This window comes from Hibiscus syriacus, unplaced genomic scaffold, assembly GCF_006381635.1.
Source record: "Hibiscus syriacus cultivar Baekdansim isolate YM2019G1 unplaced genomic scaffold, ASM638163v2 tig00116975_pilon, whole genome shotgun sequence".
Classification (NCBI taxonomy): Eukaryota; Viridiplantae; Streptophyta; class Magnoliopsida; order Malvales; family Malvaceae; genus Hibiscus; species Hibiscus syriacus.
The window spans coordinates 1,710,594-1,727,922 of record NW_024063499.1 but is presented as its reverse complement, the minus strand read 5'-3'; the positions used below and the strand labels follow the sequence as shown (position 1 = coordinate 1,727,922).

Here is a 17,329-nt window from a genome sequence, read left to right as displayed (position 1 = left end):
AATTTTAATGTTTATAAATTTTAATTTATTTTGTTGTTAAAATTTATGGTTGTTATTTATATAAAGTTACATGATATTAAATTTAGGTGATGTATAGCAAAAACGAAATATGCAAAATATCAATTAATCTTAGCTAAAGAATGGTAATTAGCGGCGTTTGTATCAAAAAACGCCACTATTAATATAACCTTTTGCGGCATTTGTTTCAAAAACGCCGCTATAGATATGACTTTTTGCGGGTTTGTGTCAAAAAATGCCGTTAAATATCTAACCTTTTGCGGCGTTTTTTCTAAAAAAGCCGCTATATATCGACATTTTGCGGCATTTTTAGAACAAACGCCGCTAACTTTAGCGGCATTATTTTTAGCGGCGTTTCTTACGGCATTTTTCCAATTGCCGTAAGCACTTTTAGCGGCGTTTAAAAACGCCGCTAAAATTTTATTTTGCTGATTTCAAGTAATTTCTCTCTCCTTTATTAGCACTTGCCTCCCTCTAGGCCTCTACTGCCATCTCATGAAACTAATGGAATCTATTTAAATCCTTAAATATATATATATATACATACACAAACAACAACAAAAAGAGATAGGGTTGAGTAATCCTCGGAAAGGGCGGTACCCGATATCTTCAGACTTGAGACACAAGGAAGTAAAACGCAGCGTTTCGTTCTTCGGAAGCTTCCCGGCGTGAGGATCACATTGCAACTCAAAATAACGCGGTTATGAGCAAAACGTTGCCGTGGCTGTTATTTTTCGGTGGCGTGCGCCAACTTTTGAACTGATGAACAAATCTGGTCAAACTCAGATTCACTGTTTATTACCTTCCAAAAACACCATTTTTTTTATTTATCTGAAATCTGAATAAAAAAAGCCTATATATATACATCCCAACGTAATCATTTTCCCAATTTGACTCTTTTCTTTTCGTTTTCCTCTTTGAAATTAACCTTTTTATTATTATTTTAATTTTTTCATAGGATCCGTAAGATTTCCAAGGAAAAACAGGTATTTGTCCTTCTTATTAACTTTTGATTGCTTAAAGGAATTTGCTTTGTGTTCGTTTTGTATAACTTTTTTGCCATCGATATGCTTGCCTTGAGGTTTGTTTTTAATCGTGATTCGATGATCAGGTTGAATTCAAATTGGTAACTGAGAAAATCGTAGATTTTTCCTATTTCAATGAGATTTTCAAAACCCATGGTTCAATTGTTGAAATTTGTTCTGGTGTCTTCTGATCTAATATAGGATATTTTTCAAAGGATAGATAAAAGACATGAATTCAATTTTTTTTAGTTGAAAAGTTCATTTCTTGCAAAATTAGGCTGGTTTTAGTTGTTTGGGGTTGTCGAATTTTGAGTTTTTATTTGATTGTATTGCAGGAGATTTATTGGAGTCCAAGCATGTTAGAGCAGTTGCTGATATTTACCAGAGGAGGGTTAATTCTCTGGACATGTAAAGAGCTTGGAAATGCTCTTAAGGGGTCACCGATTGACACATTGATCCGGTCCTGTCTTTTGGAGGAACGCTCTGGTGCAGCATCATATAACTATGACGCTCCAGGAGCTTCTTATACCCTCAAGTGGACCTTCCATAATGAGCTCGGCCTTGTATTCGTTGCTGTGTATCAACGGATTCTTCATCTTTTGTATGTGGATGAGCTTCTTGCAATGGTGAGGCGTGAGTTTTCGGAGATTTATGATCCAAAAAGGACAGTCTATAATGATTTCGATGAAACTTTTAGGCAGCTTAGGAGGGAGGCCGAAGCTAGGGCTGAGGAGTTAAAGAAATCGAAACAGATGGTTAAGCCTATTAATAACAATAAGAAGTAAGGGCAGGTGCAAAAAGCTGGTTCTGATAAAGGAAGTAAGAATAGTGGGGGTAACTCGGCTGCTGATGGTGGGGATGGCGATAATGGGAAAGGTCGTAAGTTGGAGAATGGGCACTCCAATGGTAATCATGTTGAGAATGAAGTAACTAGGATAACAGGTGTCGTTAATGGTAAAGAAAATACTAGCTCTAATATTAGTGCTTTTGATGTAAGTAAGCTTCAGAAAAGAACAAAAACTGTAAAGAAAACTGACTCTGTTGTTAACAAGGGTTCCAAGGTGGACCCTAAGAAAAAGGTTACAAAGAAGAATAGAGTTTGGGATGATGCACCTCCGCAGACAAAATTGGACTTTACTGATCCGGCGGATGGAAATGGAAATGAGAATGTAGAAGTTGTTGCAGCAAATCAGGGTGAAAGTATGATGGACTTAGAAGAGATTATCAGCAGTGATGTGATAGTGAAGGTGAAGAAGATGACGATGTGCAGAATGATAGCAAGCCTGAAGCTAAGAAAAAGGGTTGGTTTTCCTCTATGTTCCAGAGGTAATTATTGATAGAGTACCATAATTTTATTGTTGGATATATCTATTCTGTCTTTGCGACGAGTGAAGTTGTAGGTCAGTCAAATGTGACATAAAGCATATCCCCATTACTTTTTTTTTCATTAAACCTTCTAACTGGAGCTGCAGATGTTTCATGAGTTTATCAATTCATGGTGTCTTTATGTAGCTCTGTATCTATACAAAAGATTGCATTAGGAGTCAATTTTCTAGATCTCCTCTTAGGCTTAAACTGTTGAAGAATGACGAGTTTAGACATCATTTGTTTGTACATTATTTCTATTCTACGAAAAGAGTCTTCTTTGTTTCTCATCTGACGGTGACTCTTATTGTGCTTGATTTAATTTGAAAAAAGAAAGGTACTATAAGCTCCTAGACATGTTCCATTTGTTTTTTTTTCAACTTTCACCAGAAGCTTCCATCATACATTGTTGAATTTACTATGGAATTGTGTCATTTATTCATGATCTACTTTCTTGGGCTCAGTATTGCTGGAAAAGCAAACTTGGAGAAGGGAGATCTGGAACCAGCTTTAAGGCTCTCAAAGATAGGCTTATGACCAAGAATGTGGTTCGTCTTCTGCAAATTAAACATATTTGATTTCTGATGTATTAATACCTCTAAACATTCTTAGGGGTGCTTTGTTTTATGTGGCATTCACAGGCTGAGGAGATAGCTGAGAAGCTTTGTGAATCAGTAGCTGCAAGTCTTGAAGGGAAAAAGCTGGTCTCATTCACAAGGGTTTCTTCAACAGTGCAGGCCTACAAACTTTCCAGCATAATTTTTCTTTTGCTTTTAGTTTTCCCGCCTTTTGATTTTCTATAAATTTCAGCGTGTATGGTACTTGTGACTGCAGGCTGCAATGGAAGAAGCCCTTGTTCGTATTTTAACTCCCAGGCGCTCCATTGACATACCGAGGGATGTACATGCTGCCAAGGAACAGAGGAAGCCATGTGTTGTTGTCTTTGTTGGTGTTAATGGAGTTGGGAAATCAACAAACCTCGCCAAGGTTTAGCTGATTTAACTGCTTCACGTCTAGTCTTGTACAAAGGGACATACCTTCTAGTCAGGGTGGCTAACCCTCAATGTTGTTTTGCAGGGCGCTTACTGGCTTCTGCAGCACAATGTTAGTGTTATGATGGCTGCTTGTGATACATTCCGGTCTGGAGCTGTTGAGCAGTTGAGAACACATGCACGTAGACTCCAGGTATTACATCAGTCATAAAGGTTACTTCTCCCATTATGCATTAAGGTGGTTTATTTTGTACAATATCGTGTATTTTTGGTATAGCTGCTATTTTATATCTGACTTTCTACTTGCTGCCCTTGCCAGATTCCTATTTTTGAGAAAGGGTACGAAAAAGATCCTGCAATTGTAGCAAAGGAAGCAATTCAGGAGGCCACTCATAATGGTTCTGATGTTCTTCTTGTCGATACAGCTGGTCGGATGCAGGTATCTTCTTCTTCCAGAATCCTGGTAATAAGAACTAAATGCTTCTGACTTCTGAGTATGGTTCCATTATATTCAAATTACATTTTTAAAACCAGTTGCCATCAATACATGGTTTACTGTGAAATCAAAAGGAACGAGCTATAGAGGATGTATGGTTTACCCATCAAAAGAGGTTGGTTTTGGATGTAACTAGCCATTAACTTCAAAAATTGGAGAAGGAACCAGTCATATAGGCTTCGCTTGGAGTCCTAGTTATATTGTTTTCCTTGTTACCTCCATAATGATACTTATAATTATGCTTATCAGGATAACGAACCACTAATGAGAGCCCTCTCGAAGCTTATATACCTCAACAATCCAGATCTGGTCTTGTTTGTCGGAGAGGCACTTGTCGGAAATGATGCTGTTGACCAATTATCAAAATTCAATCAGGTTTGCTGTCATACTCGAGCATTTGTCTATACATAATTAGTTCTATGTAATAAAGCTTTGCACATGTTCTTGCAGAAGTTGGCCGACCTCTCTACGTCTCCTACCCCAAGATTGATAGATGGGATTTTGCTCACCAAATTCGACACTATTGATGATAAGGTACGAACCTTGAGAAGGTTTTCATACTGGGTTCATATTCGATGCACCGAAAATATATAACAATATAATCCAGTGATTTTGTTCTTAATGACATGTTATCATTTGGCTCAGTGTTAGTTTAAGGAATCACTGTCATTTATCTCTTACTTGTGGCATGCAACTGAAATCGATGTAGGTCGGGGCAGCATTGTCGATGGTGTACATATCGGGAGCGCCGGTCATGTTTGTTGGCTGTGGTCAGTCATATACAGACCTGAAGAAGCTTAACGTCAAATCAATAGTGAAGACGCTGCTGAAATGAGCGAATGCATGGTGATGGCAAAAAGAAACGAAGATTGCATTTTCTGGACTTTCATATGACTGTTTTCATTTGCTGCGAGTATGTGTTGTTGTAAATAAGTGCTTCAATCCCTTGATCTTAATACTTTTATTATATTGAAATTTAGGATTTATAATCTTTCTATTTTAGTATAATTTTTATAATGTTATATTGATAATATTGTTAACTTTCAAGTTAATATAATTTTTTTATTAGAGAAATTTGTTAGTAACTAACGGAAATTTAACCACAGATCCGTTGGCTAAATTGAAAGTTTAGTGATCTAATAGGAAAAAAATAATTCAGTGAATAAAATCCTGCCCTTTAGTGATCTAGAAAGTAATTTACCCAATAAGTTAGTTTTGAGGCCCGCGAAGCATAGAAGCACGTGACTAGATAGAGGTATCCGCACGAGGGAACAACCCAACCAAAGGGGCGCGATATTTTTTTGATAATTAAAATCCCATAGTTTTCCGAAAGAAACCAGAGACAGGGCTTTCTCTCTCTTCAATCCCTTCAGTTTCTTTCAAATGTGAACCGATCATTCAGTGTTTTCTCTCGTTGTTTCTTCGTCAAAACCGCTGTTTGTGTCCCAAAGACTCAACCTTTAGGGTTCCGATGGAGGTGAATTTAACGGGAGAGGCTGTGACTCGGATTATAAACGGAGAGGTGTCTGCTTCGAGTGATTTGAAACCGGTGCTTCAAGTGATAGAGCTAGAAGAGATTCAAACGACGTCGCAACAACAACAGCAGCAGCAAGAACCGAGAAACAGCGAGAGGGGGTTCGTGCTATTGCTATCCGACGGGGTGTTGACGCAGCAATGTCTGCTTGCTGCCAGTAAGAAACGACTCGTGAAGTCCTCAAAGTTGCAAATTGGCTCCATTGTTCGGTTGACTCAGTTCGTTAGCAACTTTGTTCAAGATCGCATGTAAAACTCTCTCTTTCCCTATTTATCGATTTGGGTTTTCTGCCAAATGAAAAAAATAACATTTTTTTTGTAGGGGGTTTCATCTTTTAACTGTAATTTGACATGGTGCTTGAGTCGAGTGTGTTGAGGGTACATGGTACAGGTACTCGAGACTTAAAATATTTATATAGTTTGGTTTTTACTGTGGAAACGAGTCAGTGATTTGTTTGTTTGATATTTGATCATCATCTCTTGTTCTTTGTTGAACTTGCAATTAATATATTCCAATTGATCGATTGGGATTATTTTTCATTATTCAAGTGTTATTCTGGGATCTGGGTCTGAGTCCTCTTAAGCTTTTTTATTCAAGCTGTGTGCTTTAGTTAAATCTGTGCGTGGGTGTATGTGTTAATTGGCTATGCGTTTATGTTCAATTTGATGCATTTGTAGGGTGGTTATTATTATTGAGTTGGAGGTGATGGTTGGACAATGTGATATCATTGGGAAGCCTGTACCAGCACAAAAATCTACTAGTTTCGCACAAGCTCATACTGGTTTCCATAGCCCTGGTCCAGTAGTTTCTCATCCTCTAATCCAGTCAGTACCTGTCTATCAACAGCCATCCCCATTCTACATTAACAGAGAGCCACCAGCCAAGAATGAGATAGGACGAATAATCCCGATTTCTGTTCTGAATCCGTATCAGGGGAGTTGGACAATAAAGGCCAGAGTAACAAAAAAACAAGAACTTAAGCACTATAGAAATGCTCATGGCGAAGGGAAAGTTTTCTCTTTCAATCTTATTGATTTGGATGGTGGGGAAATACGAGCAACTTGCTTTAATGCTGTGGTTGACCAATTCTATAACCAGATTCAAGCTGGAAATATTTATTTGATATCTAGAGGAAGTTTAAAACCTGCTCAGAAGGAATTCAATCACCTTAATAGTGATTATCAAATTTTCCTTGATAGCAGATCAATAGTACAGTTGTGTTCTGAGGACAATACAATTCCTTGGCAGAAGTTTCATTTCCGTGCCATAAGCGATGTTGAAGATATGAAGAACAATGATGTTGTGGATATAATCGGTGTGGTATTTTCTGTTGGTCCTACTGCTTTGTTAATGAGAAAAAATGATTCAGAAATTTTGAAGAGATCCCTTCATTTGAAGGACATGTCTGGCCGGAGCGTTGAATTAACTTTATGGGGAGCTTTTTGCAACAGTGAAGGAGAAAAGCTCCAAACTTTGTGCGACTCTGGAGAGTTTCCGATTCTGGCTGTGAAATCTGGTAGGGTGAGTGATTTTAGTGGGAAGGAAGTAGGAACTATTTCTTCTACGCAGTTGTTTATAAATCCAGATTTTCCTGAGGCCCGGAAGCTAAGGGAATGGTTTGCCGGTGAAGGGAGGAACACTAGTTCTGTCTCCATTGCTAGGGAAAAATCAAGTTTGACTAGGACATTTAATCGAAAAACTATCTCACAAATCAAAGATGAAAGATTAGGAACTTCTGAAAAGCCAGATTGGATTACAGTTGTAGCCACGGTTGTTTACATCAAGTTAGATGATTTCTGCTATACAGCTTGTCCTCTCATGGATGGGGATCTCCAATGCAACAAAAAGGTTACTGATAATGGAGATGGGAAATGGCGGTGCAATAAATGTGATAGGTTAGTAGATGAATGTGACTACAGATATGTACTTCAGTTCCTGATTCAAGATCATACAGACATAACATGGGTGATAGCATTTCAGGAATCTGGTGAGGGTCTAATGGGGGTGTCTGCAAAAGATTTGTATCGCTTGAGGTATGAAAACCAAAATGTGGAAAAATTTAAAGAAATCATGCATCAGATTATGTTTAATAAATATACTTTCAAGTTGAAAGTAAAGGAAGAAACTTTTAATGATAAACGGCGTCTGAAATTGATGGTGGTGGAAGTAGAAAATAAAAAAAATTCATCAGAATCCAGATACCTGTTGTCTTTGATTTATAAGATTAAAGCAAGCAATTCTTGTCTATTTGCATCGAAGGCAGCAACTACCACACTAAATCTTGGAATGGATTATTGTGGAATAGGAACTGATGGTCTGTCTATTCTTGGAGGTCATAGGCCTAGAGAAATTGTCTCAAATCTAAATTTGTTCTGTAATAGTTGCAATGTTGTTGGTCATAACTCTACGAATTGCTCCACCTTAATTAATGGTCCAGAACAGTCTATGGGCAGGGATTACACTGATAGAATATCTTCCAAGGAAAGTGTTTGGCGTACCTCAGATGAGTGCTATAAATGTCATCAATTTGGACATTGGGCCAAAAACTGTCCAAGGGCCGGTCAGTCTTATCGAAGCTCTGGTTTTTTGTCTATGCGATATGGAGGTGTTTCAAGGTAACAAATTGGGGGGGGGGGGTTGTTGAAGGCTCATGGAGTATCTTTTTTGTTTTTGTTTTTTTTGGGGGGGGGGAGTGTTTCCTAGTTTTTTGGCATTTGTAGGATATCCCTATATATACAATGCTTATATTTTCTGAATGCAAAAGGCAAGATTCTGGTGGAATTTTTGGTTGTTCTTACTGCTTTGATTATTGATATCATTCATTACAAATGTCCTGAATAGGGTATTCTTGGCGTTCCTTTTTTTGTGAATTTTACAATCAGAATTGCAGATCTCAGCAGTTGCAAGTTTCCCATTCGTTTAAACATTCATAATTTGGCAAACTCCACTATCTACAGGTAGAAGTTATCAGATTTTTAGCAGTCTATTTGAGTAACTTCAGCTCCAGCAGAATTGTAACACTAGCCTACCCAAAATGGAAACATTTTTCTGCAAAATAGAGCCCAGAGATGCTTCAAGAAACATGCACGCGACCATGCTTCAAGACAAAGTAACCAATGGTTGCGAGCAAAGATGGTTTCATTGTCTTGTGTTCCAAGTGGAAACTTGAATCCTATGCACTCCTGTTGTAGTGAAAGTCACTCCCGGAGTTGGCAAGCCGGAGAACACCCGATCTTGCTAGTTCATTTTTACCACCAAAGTTCATCATCCATTGTCTTTCATGCTTTGTTACTTTCCATCATTTTTTACTTCAACCTTCAATTTTTTTCTTTACTTTCGACTTTTTAACTTCCAACCTTCCACCTTCAATTTTTACGACCAATGGTTGTGCATGTAGGAGCCTCTTCAAAGATGCATTGATCTTTTAAGGAATGGTGCCTCGGTGGCTTGGTCTTTTTCTTTCCCTAAGGCACATGGAGCAAGGACGGTAAGTTAGGGGATTTTAAGGTGAGATCATGCTGGAAATCTTATTGCTCGTTTTCGGGTTGCTAAGCATTGTGATTGAGAGTCATTGATGCCACTGTTTTTTGAAAAGCTCATTGGTTTTATCTTTGATTATAATGTGCAGAGTGCATTTAGTATTGCAGCAAAAACTGGCTTACCCTTTCTTAAGATACACTCAATGAGAAAGCATGTTAATTTCCGAAACATCGATTCGATGAACTTACTGGACGTTCATGCATCGTTAAGCTTCCAAATTTTCAAGCAAATGCAGTTTGTGGTATCGAAATCAGTATGGTGAGAGTGGAAAAGGAGTTGGTGAAACTACAAAAGGCTTCCAAGCATGATTTTTACCGTTGAAGATGCAGATAATTATGTTACCACTTAACATGATGTCTTAGGAGTTAACTGCTGTTATGTTCATTACATAAACAATGGTGGTACAAAATTAATACTTGTTTCTTCCATTGTTAGATGATGACATGATTGCTTGTAAGAGAGTATTCAATTCAGCACCATAGAAGAAAAGTCTTGAAGTTTGAGGCCATTAAATAGTTTCCCATGTTTCTGTAATAAAATCGTCTAATTTTTTTTTTTTTTTTGAAAAAGGCAACACAAGGGATCCGTGGCACAGTGGTGGCGCTTCAGACCCAGGTCCCACATCTTTCTCGCTTTCTTGGTCTAATTATGGTTTTAGTACTTTTCAAAACCCACATCATACTCTTAGTCCTTGTAAAATTTCACATCTTGAAGAAATCGAAGGGATCCGTGGCGCAATGGTAGCGCGTCTGACTCCAGATCAGAAGGTTGCGTGTTCGATTCACGTCGGGTTCAATTCCCATTTCTCTTGATTCTCCTTTATGGACTAATTACGGTTTTACCCTATAAAACTTTGTTTTACTAAAAAACAAATCACCCCTAAGAGCAAGAAAATGATCTGCGTGCAGCTCGTCTGACTCCGGATCAGAAGGTTGCTGAAACTATTCGCGTTGTGTTCAAATAATTTAATCTCTTATTTTAGGGTCTAATTATTATTTTAATCCCTCTCAAATTCCACATCCTAAAAATGGTAACGCGTCTGATTCCCTTGTCACTTTTGTGGTCTATTTATGACTTTAGTCCCTCCCAAAATCTACATCCTAGCACTTCTTTTTTGGGTCATGGCTTTAGTCCCTCTCTATACTGAATATTTTGAATTTAATTTGACTATTTGACATAGTAAAATCTTTCTACTTTTATAATATTATTAATATATTCAAATAGATATTACAGTCAATTACTTTAAAAAGTGGGATGATGTGAATGTTTTTAAAAACAACCTTACTCATTCTGCTTTTTTGTCTACTTATGGTTTTAACCACTCTCAGATTCCAATTTCATATACCTTACAATTTTGTCTAATTGTAGGTTGAACATGTAAAGTAGTAGGACCAAGTTATAATATCAAATAAAGTTGAGAGAATATTCCAAATTTTAGCATAGTAAAAGGAGTAAAATCACAACTAAACCTTTTTTGCTACCCAATAAATTTCACTAGCAATACTTTTCAAGTGTTAAAAATGTCAAATTTCACCACTTTTCAATGGCAGTTTAAAGAGGAAATTCTAATTGCGTGATTACAAACGAAATACCAATATATATTATAAGTATTTCATGTATGATGAACTAATAATTTATTTATTTTTAAATTTAGTTTCGGCTTAAATGCATCATTGCCTCATAAACTATACCGTTTTTATCGAATTGTCCCTTAAAGTATTTTTCAGGATATTTTACCTCCTAAAGTATAAATTGTTACCTCATTTGCTCCAAATCGTTAACTCTGTCAAAAAACACTTGGGAAATTACATATTTAGTCACTCCACTATTTATGCGGTTTTGTTTGAGTTACCCAACTTTTTTTCTTTAAAATCATCACTAAACTTAAGTCTTTGTTATGTTTTTATTCAATTTATTTTTAAAATTTTTAATGTATAAGAATTCGTTTATATTATGTTTTTTTACTTGACACATAATTTTTTAATAATAAGTAATATTATACAATGAATAATAAATAATATATTAAATTATATATAACCCAAATAATATGTAACGTAAATAATAAATAATTGACAACAACAGAAAAAAAGTTGAAAACAAACCAAAATTTAAGCAAAAAAATAGCTATTAAAATTGCATCCAAAGTCTAAAGAAATCCACCCCAAACAAGTTGTAATCGAGGCTTTTGCAAGTGTTTTCCCATAGCAAGATCTAGGTTTCCAAACAATTAAAATAAAAGAGAAAATATTTGAAAAAAAGAAACAACTAAACCAATAAAAATAAAAATACCTCCAAAGAAGAAAGTAATTTAAAAAAACTTAAATACGACGATCGATGACGGTGTAGATAGTGCAAGCAACGATGAAGGCCGGGGAAATATGAAGAAGGAATGTCAATAAAGAAATAAATGGAAAACTATGAGTTTGATTTTGTTTGGTTTCATAAAAACACTTGAAAATGTGTAAATTTAAATTTTTTAAAATATAATTAATATATTTTTTATTTCAAAATCAAATCTCATAACTTAAAAAAATGATTTTTATATTTATACTCGTGATTTTTTATAGTGTTGTTAATGATGTATGTGAGAACGACAATAAAATAGTTTGGGTGCATGGGATTAGGAGGCTGATACCCGTATCCCTATTGAGTAGGTCTACTTAGGCACAACATTCTTTTTACCAGAAGTGGAGTAATTAACCATTTTTCTAGTGTGACAAAATATATTTTTTTATCATTTCTCCAAAAGTTGCTAAACTAGGTGGGTGATCAATGTTTATTCGTACATTGTGCAATTCTCATTTATGATATTTTAAATAAATAAATAATATTTCATTTAATAGAATTTTAATTACATACAATTTAATATGTTGTTTATTATTTATCTTATAATATTACTTATTTTAAATTTATGTATTGAGTAAAAAATATAATGTAAATGAATTCTTATATATTAAAATTTAAAAAGTAAATTGAATCAAATTGGGTGACCAAAACGTAACAAAAAACTTAAGTTTAGTGATGATTTTGAAGAAAACAAAGTTGGGTAACTCAAACAGAACCGCATAGATAGTAGTGTAACATCCCAAAAGATGGGTCAGTGACTTAAATGCAAATTTTGAAAACTTAATGCTCAATTTTGAAATAAGTTCAAAGTTCAAAGATTTAATTAGAGAATTTTGATGTTGGATTTAATAATGAAGTTTGAAAATAATAAGGGTAGTATGGTCATTTTGCAAGGAATATTTTTATAATTCTTTTATAAGGAATTAACTCACGTGGAAGAGGAAAGAAAGGCCAAGTTGATTCCAGGGTTTTCTTCTTTTCCCTCTTTCTTCTTCATACATGAGAGCTCAAAGAAAAGGTAAGTTTTATGGGTAATTGATTATTTGTTGATTTTAAGAGAAGGTTTTGAACCTTAGGTGATACTTAAGCTTAAGGAAAGCTTAAGTCATCTTAAAATCAAAGAATGAAGAAGTTATGAGAGATTAAGAAAACTGAGTTTTTAAGTGAATTATTGAAATTGAATGTTTAAATGAATTTAGAAATCGAATTTGACTTGTCATCTATGAGAATAAGAAGTTATAATAATTAGAATTAAGTTTATATAACATGGAAAATGGGGTAAGATTCTTGGTTTTAAGGATTTGGGAAATATATAGAAGAAAATAAGGTGTTGGAATGATAGAAGTTGGTTAAAGCGATCATAGTTAAGTTTGGTAACATAACTAGGGCTTAATATTGGAGAATTGGGTGAAGTGTTGATAATTTTCGGGTAAAAACAATCGATTCTGGGAAGGTGCATCGATGCACTATGAATGTGTACCGATGCACTAAGAATAATTTTGAATATGCATCGATGCACACTGGAAGGCATCAATGCATAGTAATTTTGAAGCTATTTTGTGAACCGATTCACCTATAGTGCATTGATACACCCCTAAAGGAAAAAGTGAATATTGGTCTGTTAAATTCATTCAAGTTATTAGCATCAAATTACAAGGTGTAGATATATTATAATTACCTTAAAATGTATATTTATGTAGATATCGAGCACGAACAAGTTCCGGAACGATTATCAAGTTATGATTCGATCGAAAGAAAGGAAATCATAAAAGTGGATTGGAACTTAGTGAGGCCAAGGTGAGTGCATATTAGATAGCATATGATGTTTAATAAAAATAAGACTTGCGATAAGTCTATTTCCTATAGTGTTATGCATGAATTCATGAACCTGAGCATGTATTTGCTATGAGTGTCTGAGCTATATGTTATTGTATGTGTGTGACATGATTTGAATGAATGATATGAGCTATGTGATATGAGATATATGAAAGAGAAAGTACATATGATAGGTGAATCATATGAAAATGTTCTACGTGTAAGTGAACCATGTGTCTATATGTATATGTGATATGTGAGTTATATGACAGTGAGCTATGTGAAAGAACTATGAGACTACGTGTATATGTGAATGTGTGATAACATAACTATTACTGCCCATGTTATGTGACATGAGAGCTAGAGGTATAGTTGGCATGCCAAGAGTCGAGGGTCTACGCGGTCCTTCGAGACATATATGTATTCTTTGAAATATGTGTGAGGTCTTTTGAGACACATACTTGATCATTGGTATATGTATATGGTTCTTAAGGAATTTTCTATGTGGTCCTTAGGGACAATATTATATGGCACTTCGGTGTATTTCTACGCGGCACTATGGTGCAATTCTACGTGGCACTTCGGTGCATTTATACGAGCTGTGGTGATAGCATTAGAGCACAACCTCAATAGACTCACATATCTATAGTTCTCACAGTGTACATGGGTTAATCAAGAGATAATAACAAATACACTATATGTGATATGTATGTTTGGTAATGTTAAGTGTGTTACAAAAATCTCATGATGATATGTTTGTTAATTGGTATAGTTATATATGTGTTATATGATGTGAATGCATGGTGAGTAAAATGTAATATGATCAAAGAAATCAATGATAATGATAAGAATTATAATAAAAATAAAGAATTGATATGCATATGTCTGTAGTTATGTTTAATACATAATGCATTCCATAGTTTATGAAGTCCACATGAAGTATGCATAATATCAATTAGAAATGGTATGTTACAGTAAATTTAATTATGCCTCACTAAGTCATAGACTTAGCGTGTGATTATTTCACACGTAGGTTACAGAAGCGAGAAGAGAATCTAAGAGGAGCAAGACAGGTCGACATCTTCCTTACAATGTTTCAGATCAGAAAATAAATGTTTGATATGTATTTGATTCTTTTAGATATAGTTGGCATGTAATATAAATGATTTGAATAATATATGCTCTGATAAGTTTGTAAACTTTCATGATGAAATAATATGAAGTTTTTTTAACGATAAATTTTCATTCTTTTAAATAAGTAAAAGTTTTAAAAGTTGATGTGATACCTTGGACTCGGATTCGGGTCAGATACGGGTAGGGGTGTTACATTTAATGGTATCAGAGCTACGGTTTAGCTGATTCTAGGCTAAAAACGAAATCAAAAGTGTTTTAAAAAGTATACATGCCAACACAAAGTGAAAAATTTTCTGATCTGATAGTGTAAGGAGTATACTGTTTTGATAATAGAGTTAAGTGTTATGTTATATTAGATGTATGATCATAAGAGTTTTCAAAGTGAAGCACAAGGCGATAGACCTGAAGGTAATAGCATTCAACTGGCCTGGCCAGGCAGGGAGAAGAGCGAAAACCTCAGGGAGTGCCTGTACAAGATTATGGAATATCTTCATGATGTTGAATGATATTTTGATGTGTTTCCAATTTTATACTTCTATAATTCATAGAATGAATGTATCAAAAAGATTTGAGAACACCCGAGTTCAAGGGTGAATTTGAGAAATGTTCTATTGTTATAGACATTTGATTAAATGATGGGAAGATAATGTTAGAAGGTTTTCATTTCTCCAAATTGAAGAAGTTAAATTGAGTAGTTTCGTTACTACGTGGGCAAGCTAGAGTGTGGTGGACAACTGTCACCATAAGAACGTTAAAAGATCAAGTGATGTGGTTATTGATTGTGGAAGAGTTCAAGAATACAGTACATGGATGACCAATTCATAAGACAAATGAAGCTTGAATATATGAGATTGAAGCAAGGGAATTACACATGCATGTGTATGGAAGTAAGTTTAATAAGTTAAGCATATTTGTTACTAAGTTAATTCCAATTAAGAAGGATATATGTGATTGGTTGTTTAGGGCTTGCGCCTTAAATTAAAAGAGTGTTACTGGTTTTGAATTTGTTCTCATTTCAAGAAATGGTTAATCAATCGCGTTAAAGCTTTAGCAAGAGCTCAAAATGAAAGGATTGGAGAAAAAAATCACAGATGATTAAGAGAATTAGTGCTTCATAAAGTTAAGCACCATCAAAGAAAGGTAGAGATTCTGGTTTTCAACTTTAAACCAGATATGAATTAGTTGTATTCTCCACCAGAGAATAAAGTCAATCAGTTCAGATGGATTGGAAATTATAGTATTAAAATAACTTTATCGTTCTGAAATAGAATAGTTTCTTTATAACATGGACAAGATAAAATGGAAGAGATTGATGATAATTAGAGAATATTAAAAGACCAAGGAAGGGTTTAAGAATATGTATATCAGTGATCAGTTATAAAACAAATGTAAATGGAATGGTTGAATTCGAACCAAAGGAATTGTATTATGGATGAATGAGAATGAAGATTTGATAAGTGATGGAAATAGTGAATGAAATATTTTGACTGGAAAGAATATATATGTATGGATAGTTTGATGAAGGTTTATGTTTGGATTGAAAGAAATAAGTTGAATAATAAAGTAGTGTGATAGTGAATGTATTAAGGTTAAAGGATTTGTATGTTTGACGGAAACTAAGGATTGATAGAAAAGTTAAAAGGATAAAGAAGGAAAAGTATAAATGATATGAAAGAAATGTAAAAGCATAGGGGAAAAGGTAATGAAAGAATTAAAGTAATGAAGTGAAGTTTATGATAGCACGAAAGATTTATTGAAGAGGTGATATGTAAAAAGGAATAGTAGATGTGTAAATAATATTGTGTATAAGCAAGAGTGTGGATATGATAATGTATTTGCATTATAGATGGAAAGAGTTAGCAATGGCTAACAAAATTATGTGAGGGAAATGTACTGGAATTATAAGATATTTTCAGGTTATGATAACCAAATATGAAGTGGATTCGAATACAATGTATATCTTAGTTATGTAATGGGATGTAGTGAATGAGATAAGGATTTGAATGTTCAAGAGAAGATAAAGAGTAATAGAAAAGTTTGAGAAATGAGTATAAAAGAGTTTGGAACAGGAAGAAAATATATGATCTATATGATAAGAAGAATTGAAGAGTAAGGAAGGCAAGGATTCGTATGTTAGAAGAAAATTTGTGCAAGTAGTGTTGACAATCAGAATTATGTGAATATGATAAAGATAGGTGATCATGGATAATTACAAGTGAGATTAAAGAGTGTGAGAGTGTGGACAAAATATATGATTTAGGTATGTTATAAGCAGATTTGATTATGAAGGATAAGCGGATAAGGAAAATAAAAGATGTAGTTTTAAGATTATGGGTGACGAGGATTATGAACGAATAGATTATAAAGTTTGATACAGAAATAAAAAATGTATGTAAAGTGATATAAAGAGATGGTTTAATTTTGGTAAAATGTATATTTTAACGATATGTGATGAATGTTTAAGGTTATGTTTCTTGGTTAAGAAGACATAATCAGAGGAATAAGAAATGATTTATAGGCGTTAAGAAAGTTCAATTGACAGTTAAATTATACAGTATGTTGATACAGTTATCAAGAATAAGCATTCTATTTTGGAATGCTTAAAGGTAGGGTTATTATTGTAAGGCAATTAGATTTTGACGAAGGAAATCAATTGATTTATAATCTTGAGTAATAAGAGAGAATGTTAATATGTATATGATAAGTAGCATGATATGTATGTTCAACGGTTAAGAGTAAGTGTACAATAGAAGAAGTGAAAAGATAGAAATGAATTAAGTTTTTGAAAATTGAAGGTAAATCAGTAATTGTAATGGTGAAGGAATAAGGTAGAGAAAGCAACATGAGAACATTAAAAGATATGATCTTATTAAGGTGTGCAGTGAAAAAATTCGAGGACGAATTTTCTTAAAAGGATGGGATATTTGTAACATCCCAAAAGATGGGTCAGCGACTTAAATGCAAATTTTGAAAACTTAATGCTCAATTCCGAAATAAGTTAAAAGTTCAAAGATTTAATTGGAGAATTTTGATGTTGGATTTAATAATGAAGTTTCAAAAAAAT

At 34.3% G+C, this 17,329-nt stretch overlaps 1 protein-coding gene, 1 non-coding gene and 1 pseudogene across 3 annotated transcripts; all 3 read left to right on the top strand.

Annotated features, from left to right (window-relative positions):
• The first annotated feature begins 989 nt into the window (after positions 1–989).
• On the top strand, positions 990–4,731 carry LOC120192550 (annotated as a pseudogene).
• Positions 4,732–5,249: 518 nt separating this feature from the next.
• On the top strand, positions 5,250–8,094 carry LOC120192582 (replication protein A 70 kDa DNA-binding subunit E-like). Of its 2 annotated transcripts, XM_039195338.1 has the most exons (3): positions 5,250–5,678; positions 6,108–7,325; positions 7,411–7,574. In XM_039195338.1, exons 1-3 carry the CDS (start codon positions 5,368–5,370, stop codon positions 7,427–7,429), a joined length of 1,548 nt encoding a protein of 515 aa, XP_039051269.1. In that variant the 5' UTR covers positions 5,250–5,367; the 3' UTR covers positions 7,430–7,574. The 2 variants fall into 2 exon arrangements, with proteins under 2 accessions (XP_039051269.1, XP_039051268.1); XM_039195337.1 differs by having other exon boundaries at positions 6,108–8,094.
• A 1,599-nt stretch (positions 8,095–9,693) lies between these two features.
• On the top strand, positions 9,694–9,765 carry TRNAW-CCA. The gene has a single exon. It is a non-coding gene; the product is annotated as a tRNA-Trp (tRNA).
• Positions 9,766–17,329: the final 7,564 nt, after the last annotated feature.

Excerpts from the sequence above, each read along its gene's own strand:
- LOC120192582 (XM_039195337.1), top strand. The coding sequence starts at position 5,368 with ATGGAGGTGAATTTAACGGGAGAGGCTGTGACTCGGATTATAAACGGA. Across the intron at positions 5,679-6,107 it reads AACTTTGTTCAAGATCGCAT|GGTGGTTATTATTATTGAGT; the intron begins GTAAAACTCTCT and ends ATGCATTTGTAG.